Source organism: Calidris pugnax, unplaced genomic scaffold (assembly GCF_001431845.1).
Source record: "Calidris pugnax isolate Ruff unplaced genomic scaffold, ASM143184v1 scaffold133, whole genome shotgun sequence".
Taxonomy (NCBI): Eukaryota; Metazoa; Chordata; class Aves; order Charadriiformes; family Scolopacidae; genus Calidris; species Calidris pugnax.
Window position 1 is genome coordinate 5,532,188 of NW_015090977.1, and position 9,354 is coordinate 5,541,541.

Genomic DNA, 9,354 nt, shown 5'->3' on the forward strand with positions numbered 1-9,354 from the left:
TCCATCACGGGTTGCCCACCTAGAAAACACAAGCACAGGCACCTGGAAGGATGAGGGGTGACAGGCTCTTTGCATGTGACTCCAGCTTGGGAAAAGGGAAAGCTCCCACTGCCCAGCCAAAAGGGTAAGAAGCACATGAAACACAGATTTTAGCATCGCAGCCTTTCAGCAGCAGTGCAGCCATCTGCCCTCTCCTCTCCCATATGCTGACATCCACTGCCGTGAAACACAGGCAGACACTGCCAATGCTCACGCTCTAGTCCTATCTCTCCATCCACTGCAGCACTTCCTCCCAGGATCACCCCACAGCCCCCAGGGTGCAGCTGAGATCCAATTCTGGTTCCTCTGCCTGTTGAGGATCAGGGTGAACCTCAGTGTGTCCCCACAACACTGGCAGGAAGGGGGAAGGGGGTCTATGCATCCTACCCCTTCTTCAGGCAGCCAGGGTGAAACTGCCCAGGACTGGGAACCACTCTCAGGCTGCAGTGGCTTTAAAGTGTTGGCTTAGATTAGAAAAAGAAATGGAGATTAAGCAGGGATTAACTAACACACACCAGGCTAACCTGGACACAGGCTTTCACTTTTGTCTTTGATTTGACCAGCTAAATCTACGTCCACAGCGTTAACCTACATCCACACCATGGACAAGAATGCAGCAGGCAATGCTAACCCAAACCCACCTCTCCCTGCTGAGTTGTGGCAACCACCCTGCCTGCAACACGGCATCAGGATTCCCAGAACAAGAAGGGCAGTGCCAAAATGTAAAGATTACAATTTTCAAAGCAAAAAATATTTTCAGCTGGCAAGAAACATGATGTGATGCTTTTCCACTCCGTGCTGCTGGTCCTGGCACTGCCTATGCTGGTAGGACAGATGGATCAGGGAAGCCCTGGCTGGCACCATCGCTCTCTGCAGAGCAAACCTGTCCTCTGCAGGGCACGGGAGGGAGGGAGGGAGGACTCGGAGGGCAGTGGAGAAAGGGAGCCATTGGAAACAGCAACCGCTCCAGTGCGGTGGGTGAGTCAGCTTGGAAAGGAAAGGAAATGGAAAGAATTGTGGTTCCTCTGCTTGGCCAGCTCCAGGGCACCTTGTCCAGATTTTTGCCTCATCTCTTCCATCCTTCCTTTCAAGACATTTCTCCTGCAATTTCATGCCTGCTGGAAGCACAGAAGGGCTAACACACACTAACAGGCACGCAATTCCACCTGACCCCTCCAACCCAGTGTGTCATTTGTAAATCCAAGAGTCAGGGAGGAGAAGCTAGCTGGGGAGCAGCAGGGAAAGAACATGCTTCACATCTCCACAGCATATTCTTACATCCCTTTGTACCAACAGCTCTGTGCACCAGGACAGGGAGCAGCACACGAGTCTGCCCGGGTGCTCTCATGGGCCCATTTTCACCCTCGAGGCCACTCCATCACAGCAGAGAAAGCAAGACCTCTCTCACCAAACTACAGGGCACTGGGGTTTGGGTTCAATAGTACTGCTGCCACCAGCTCTGCTCAGCAAGTAGCAGCCCTGGGATCCACCAGAAACTGCCTAAAGCTGTTTCCACGAGACTCCAGGCACAGCCACACACAGCAAGGCAGTTTTCCTTTTGCCAGCTGTCCAGCTCCTGCTCTCAGGCTGAACAAAACATGCCACAGGGCAAGCCCAGGAACACGAGCATATCTGCAGACAGATTTTGCAAGAATTCCAGCTGGGATGGTTGGGGTTCACCTGAAAGAGTGAATGTCACTCTGAAAGGGGAGTGCCAGGGAAGGAGCCTTCAACATGAGCAGCCTTTTTCAATCCGAAACCCTTCAACTCTGGCTTCAGCTCAGCAAAGGATTTAAATACCAATGTTTGCCTTCTGCCCTGCACCCTATACCTCACCACCTGGCAGCAAGTTCCCATTGGGGGCATGGGGAGGCACCCACAAGGGGGTAAGATGCAGGGGAGCCAGGCACTGCCCAGCTGGGTCACTCTGTTCAGCATCTTTCTGATTAACACCCCCATTTCCTTAAAAAACACGCCCATGCAATGCACAGCAGGTGCTGAATACCACCACCCACATGCCTCTAATTTCAGGTGACCTGCTTCATAGCCAGAAAATGTCAAGACAAATCAGCAATATGCTTCTGCAGCCTGCCTCCGAGATCCCCGTCTGTTGTATACAGCGGCCCACCCGATTTCCCTCCCATTCGGCGCTGCACGCAAGCAGACGCGCAGGCAGCAGCTCCATCCCCAGCGAGGAGGTTTAATTCCTTGCATGCTACCCAAATCAAAAATGCATATGCTAAAAGCAGCAAGGCAGAGGGAACCCAGCTCTCGGGGGGGCAAAGGGGAATGAGGAGCAGCAGCCGCAGCGAGGAGCAGAGAAAAGGGACACTTACGTAATACTTGTCATCGTTCTCGTTGTAGGCCAGTTTCACAACACCATAGGAACCCTAAAAATAAACACAAGTTGCACAGTCAGTTCAGCAGCTTCACCTCCCCTCCATGCTGCTCAAGGCTGGTAGACCGCGGCCTTACATAGAGGGGAAAAAAAACCACCTCCAAGACACCAGGCCATGCCTACCCTTGAGCAAAGTCTGCAGGGGATGGGAGCCTGCAGCAAGGTCATACGTTGTGGCAGCTCTGTTGGAGCTACAGGGCGTTTGAGGATTAACACTGTCTGGAGGAGCTGAATGTTAGCCCATCACCTCCTGCCCCAAGCCACTGGGCCTCTTAACTCAAACGTGGATGGGGAGCAGAAAGTAATTTTCAAGCAGATTCTTTTTTGTGTAAGTTTGGAAATTTCTGCATCAACACCTTTCCCGTACTTCTGTGCAAAGCGATTTTCAGTATGAAATCACTCCATCTCTTGATAGCAAAGGGACTCCAGTGAGCACCAGCTGTCTGCTTTCCTCCAACCACCTCTTGCTAGGCAGATGTGGGCCTGGATCACTGCTATATCTACTCCAGTGGCTCCAGGGATGGCCTGAAGCCAAACTCCATCCAAAACACTGTTTTTCCACAGTTCTGTGTCAACATTATACATTTTATTATGCAAGTGACACATGACACCATGGCTAGGTATCATCCCTGACAGATGTCTGCTGAACAAATGAGTGGGATGAATACTACGGCCTTCAAAACATTTCTCTTGACTTCACTGAGAGCTGGAATGGAGGTCCTGGTCTCAGAGGAGACCGACAAGCCATGTGGCTGATCCAGAAGCTTAGTAGGTCCAGCAGACCCTCTACCAGCTTCAGGGGGCCTATGTGCTCACTGTGAGCTGCAGGGAAGGAGGCAGCAGGGGCAAATCCACCCAAGAGAAGGCCTCACACTTTCCTTAAATCCTACCTAAGCCAATGACAAGAGTCATAAGAAAGTCTGAAGCTGTGTGGGAGTTTCAGATGACATTTGCTGTACCACCAGCAGTGATATCTCCACCCTTACACCCTGACTGCAAGCAGCCAAACACACAGCCCACTGTGCAGATGGTACGGGTGCCTCCTCCCACAGCCCAGGGACTTTTGCTTAGGAGAGGAGTTTGGGCTAATGAAACTTTTGATGAAAGTCTCCACAGCCCAGGGTGCAGTCCCTTCTGACTGCAGTGTTCTGACTGCAAAGGTAGGAACGACTTCCAGATAGCACCGTCACTCATGGACCCATCTGCAATGGTGGCAGACATCCAAATGTGCAGGTGTCTGGACTGCTCACCAGTCCAGACCTTTAAATAACTTTGGAGGAATCTCTTTGGAATGATTCTCCAGCTTTTAAACATGGACTAGAATTAAACTAGCATCTCATTCACAGGCATAAAAACTTTAACTATTCCTTATGGGGACAAAACACCTGCCCTGATTTTTTTTTTTTATTTTGTTGCCTTTCCTTGGGCTGTATTAATGCATCAAAGGCTCTCAGTGTTACATTTGGCAAGAAAACACCTTGGAAGGGAGCCAGCTTAACCACCTTCAGAGGGAAGGAAAATAAATCTAGATCTCAGAGGAAGTAGCTCCACTTTGACCTTGAACAAAAGTTGCTCAAACAAACAAGGCAACAAACAAAAAACCCAAAGCAAACACAAGTTGCAAAGAGTCTTGGGATGGCACAGTCTTTCAACTTGTACTTGTGTGTGTGCACGCAGGTTGCTTGTGACAAACATGAGCTCCTACAACGTACCTTGCCTATTTCACTCTGCAGCTTATACTGGTTTAACTGCACACAGTCCTGCAATCAAAAAGAGAACATAATTAGAGTATTGGTAAAAGGAAATGACTGAGTTTGAATCAGCATCGAGTAGAGGCAGAGTGCTGAATAATGAAAGACTAAATTTTCTTTAAACTAGTATGTGTTACACTATAAGCACTGTATTTTTTTGGCAGTGCAAGACCAAGCAATTAGGGGCTGAATTCTGACTCTGGCTGTGCTGGCCTAAAGCCAGAGGCTCCTCCACCCCAATTCCCCAGCATCGCTGCAGATTCAGCCCAGCGAGCCTGACAGCAGCCCCCAGCCTCTATACATTAACCATCTACATTAGACTGTGATCAATAGCAAGCAGAAAAACATCCGTCCCCAGCTCACAGGGCTCTCGGGGGCTGGCAGCTCCCAGCACCCACACCAGCCTGGGGGTTGCAGCATGAGCCCACCGTGAGCCTGGCAAAGAGCCCCCCACCCTGGGGGCTGTGCACAGCAGCTGGGGCTGCACCCAAGGGAGCCCTCACCCTGTGGGCTGCTCTTTGAGAACACGTGGAGCCACAAGCTCCTTTGCAATGAAACACAAACGATGTGGATTCCCTTCAACCAGCACAGTATTTGCCAAAATAAATCACCCCAAGGCAGGCCTGATCTCTGTTTGCAAGCTGCCCAGCACTGAAACCCCAAGAGGTAGAAGGGTGGTGGATGCAGACCCCTGGCAAGCTGTGACGAGGGTGTGATGACAGGGCACTGAGCTACTTGACAGACTGGGAGCTACACAGTGAGGGTGGCCCCAGGTGTCAACTGCTGGAAGCCAAGGCAGAACAGAGGAGCCATGTGGTCATCTGATGCACTGAAAGTCCACCACTTCCTTTCATATTGCACTACCTAAAGAAAAAACACACTCTCACAGCTGCAGCAAAAGCTCCATGGCTGCATTTCCCTTGGAGCTTACCCCCCTCCATCATCATTAATTACAAGAACATCCCAGATGCCACAGAAGTTGAGGGAACTCAAGACCACAAGCGCACGGTGAGCACCATGCACTGCCCACACCAAGCTCTCCCTGCAGCTGCCCAGGAACACCCGGGGGACCTGCCCAGCTTGGCCACCACGATGGGGTCTGCAGGAGGACAGCACACACCTTGCCACAGTGCAAAGCTCCTGGCAAAAAGTCTAAGTGCTCTTGTGGGGTCATCTGCGGTGCCAACACTGGGGACAGTGAGCTGCAGTGGCTTTTGCCTTGGTCCCGACTTCACACACAGCACTTCACTGCATTGCAGGTGAGGGGAGAGCCCCAAACCTGGTGGGGTGAGGGAAGGGGGAGAAGTTTCCAACCATGGAATGTAGCAAGGTCTGAGCCTAAGACAGGACTGACAGCATTTTTGAACACAATATTATTCCCCAAGATTGCAAAGCACTAAAGCCAGCTGGAAAAATCACTTCCAGCCTCTGCACTGGGCACTTATTGGGGAACAAAGCTGATATAAAATATGCAGCCAGGTAGATTAGCCTTCCCATAAACCTCAAAATAGCCCTGCAATCTACAGAAGCAGTGCCAGGACAGCAAAGCTGTGCCAGATACCTTCAGTCCATTTTTAAGAACAAGGGGTGTTACAGCCCCAGCCCTGTGCAGCATCCCCACTGAAAGCAACACTCCTCTGCCTCTCAGGATGCACTGGAGCACAGACGTGGTAGATGATAAACTTCCTTTTCTCCAGAAAACACTGCTAATGCAAGCAACCACAGTGAAGGAGAATAAAGGAACGGGGAACTGATGAGTCTTAAAGCTTGCAAGCAGTGGCTTGTCAGAAATACAAAGAATGATTTAAATCTTGATCTTGTTTCTAGCGAAGGAAGATTTTTCCACCACCCTGACAGAGAGGAAGAGCCAACTGTGAGTAATGGGGCCACAGAGGTATATTAACTCTGCTGCTAGCAAAGCACACGTCTTTCCAAAGGCAAAAACCAATTCATCAGAACTAGGAGCAACAAGAAAGGAGAGACCATGACCCAGCAAAAGCCAAGACGTAAAGCACAAGATCACTGAAATATTCAAAGACAAATCCCATTTAATTTTGTGGACAGGACTCCCCTCCCCAAAGGAGAGGGCAGGAACCCAGGGGATGGACACGTGGAAGACAAATTCCTCTGAAAACCATGTGTCAGTAGATTCACTTCCCAGCCCAAGGCTGTGCTTTGCATCATGGCCATTTCCACAAATGAAGCAGGAACAGTTTTCTGTTGATGTCTTCTGCTCTGGGCTTCCCTGGTACTCAGCTTTGTACCCCTCACCTCACCCCGTGCAGGACTGCAGTGCCACAGAGATGGGGAAATGCTCACCAGAGCAGCTCAGACAGGCAGGAAAAGTGACCACCCCTCTGAGAAAGCCTCCAGCCACCTCAGTATTGTCTGCTTTTCACACCAGCAAGCTTGTATTGACCAGCTCTCATTAGCAGTCCTCCTCCCCCAAGTAGGGATTACCCACATAAGTACAGCCCTTTACATGCAGCCATATACTCTTGGCTCTTCACTCAGTATCTTGTTCCAAGCCAAGGTGGCATCTCTAAAGCACAGACTCTGCAGCTTCTCCTTGCAAACACACTGTCCAGGAAGCCATGGTGGCATTTCTTCCCTTCCTCCTGAAGGAGCAGAGTCTGTTGTGTGGGATGTAGTCCATCCACCTGGGCAAACTCTCTTCTAGAGCACTAGTATTTACTGCAACCAAGGAAGGACTACACTTGCACCAACTCCTTTGACTCTGACCATCACCTTCCCACCATCCTTCTTACCTCTGGCTAGAAATTACCACTTTTATCCCACACCACCCACCCTTGGGGCTGTTTTTTTGAAAAGAACAGATAAATATCAGGATGGAACATACTGAGAGGGTCTGAGGAAAGGGGGATGGCAGGGCCCAGATGCCCAGGACGTGACTGGAGCTGTAGCACAGCCTCTGAGAGTTTACACTCACTATCACTGCATCCCCACCCAACACACCCCCCTCACCCTCTACTCAGATAATTACCAGTGAGAAGCACTATCATCTTAGCTTCTGCAGTGCTTCAAGCACTTGAGCTCAACACAGCAAAAATCAAACCAGATTATAGGTGCTTTCTACCTTTTTTTTTCCCCTTGCAGAAAGACCATAATTCACAGCTCAAGCAACTCCTGCCACACGTGGCTGCAGACTGGCAGGGTTGTTATTATGTTATTATTTGGTACTCCTGCAGGAAGTGGGATAATTGTACTATTCCTTTATCTGAAAGAAACACCTATCTCTGGGCCAAGTGTTTCTTAAAGATAACATTGTACAATCCGCTTGATTTCATCACACCAATGTATTTGCAACCGTTGATAAATAGGAACAGAGCAAGAACCTTAATGAGATCCTTTAATGAAAAGCTGTCAGCGAATTAGACTGCTGCGTCCATCCAAGTGTGCAATAATTGTTCTGCCTTAAAAAAACAAGGTGCCCCAGTTGTTAACATGTCCAAGGTATTATTCAAGAGGAGGGTCAATGCCACAGAAAACAAAAATTGATCAAAAAAAAATCATAAAGCACAGGGAAGTCCAGAGTCCAGGCCCAATTCCACACGCTGGTGCCACCACTGTGTGACAGAAACCCTGAGAAATTGAGAATGGAACCTTTGCTGTCTGAGGGGACACCAGCATGGGAAGAAAGCGCCAAAGCTGGTTTCCAAAGTAATATATCCCTGAAAACAGACTGTCTACATACATACATATATAATGGAGAAATTCTTTCCCCTGAAAGAAGCCAGATTCCCTAATCTGAAATGAATTATAAATTACAGCAATTCAGAGATACACTTTAAAGAGAAGTATGAGAAAGAAAATTGGGAACTACAAGCCAGTAATGAAGACAGCACTAGTTTAAACTCAACCTGGCTGGAAGTGAAAGCAGTTCTGAAAACAGACAAAATGAAAATACAAGCCAGAAAGACGCATTAGGAGCAGCAATGAATACAAGTTAGAAAGTTGTCCAGGGACAGAGCATCACGACTGGCCGCTGGCAGGAGCACTGGCCACAGCTGAGCAGAAAGTCCAACACCAAGGCTCAACACCATGGTCTGGGGTGACCCACATGAGACCCCACAGCTGGATGCAGGAGCTCGGACACCCACCAGGTCCCTGGGGTTTCATTCAGAAAGTGGCTAGAAGCATAAAAATGAGCTGGGAGTGGTGGGATGAAGGCAGCCCCTTTCCAGCCCCACTGCAACTGTGGCTTTGGGCTTTCTCCTTTCAACCCTGCCCTTAGACAAGTTGAAAATTTAACTTTTAAGTAAAGGTTAATTAATTCAAGGGAGAGAAATTAGCAATGCCTTTGGGGGATTCTTCTTTGAAGAAATGTTTTCCACATATCTTTGATCTTTTCAAGAGAGCTCTAGTTTGAGCACCACAGAAAGACCTCTAGAAGAAATTAGTTTGGGTGACTCATGGGGCTGGAAGGAGAAGGTCTCCAGCCCACGCTGTATAGGAGCTCAGTCCCTGCCACTGCCCTGGTCCCACCCGGCTTTACATTTGCACACAGCATGGAAATCATGACCTCGTGAAGAAAACCAGGCAGCTCCAAGAGACTAGAGGACCATGAGACCTGGATCAGCCCAACATTGAAGCACTGCCCAGCTCTTGACACCGGTTGCTTCAAACCAGTAGGCAAAACAAGCAGAAGCCAAGACAAGAAAGGATAAAGAAGTGATTTATTTTCCATGCCTCAGGATAAGCCATGAACATCAAGCATAGGAAAATTTCCTTTGTCAGCTCATCTTCCTCCCTGCGTGCTTAGGCCAGCAGCAGCCCTGAGGAGGGAGAACACACTGGCCCAACTCATCCTCTCTGCTCCTGCTAAAGCACCCCAGGCAGTGGAGAGCTGGAATGACCTCCCACTGATCCCAGGAGGTTGGATGGACCATGTGGACACCAGGACTGGAAGAAGCGGTGTGCCAGAGAGTGGGTGGATGCAGGGGAGAGAAAAGAAGATTCAGCCAGAAGAGACTGGAGGAAGAAAAAGTATAAAGCAATTAACTGTGCTGGCAAGTCTAGGGAAGAAGGCTGGAAAAAGACATTTTTTATTCTTCTTCTAGCCCCTCTTTAAGTGAGACCTTTCTTATCTACCTAAAAAGGTTGGTTTGGGATGGCAGAATAAAAAAAAAAAAAAAAAAAAAAACA

General features: G+C 49.2%; 1 protein-coding gene across 1 annotated transcript in view; it reads right to left on the bottom strand.

Moving 5' to 3' along the window:
* Nucleotides 1-9,354, bottom strand: part of CAMKK1 (calcium/calmodulin-dependent protein kinase kinase 1, alpha) — an 82,550-nt gene that overhangs the window by 44,457 nt on the left and 28,739 nt on the right. Inside the window, exons 3-4 of the mRNA XM_014953323.1 lie at nucleotides 4,150-4,197; nucleotides 2,376-2,429 (exon numbers count right to left, since the gene is read on the bottom strand). Of these exons, the coding sequence (XP_014808809.1) occupies nucleotides 2,376-2,429; nucleotides 4,150-4,197 (102 nt within the window). The remainder of the gene's footprint in view (nucleotides 1-2,375; nucleotides 2,430-4,149; nucleotides 4,198-9,354) is intronic.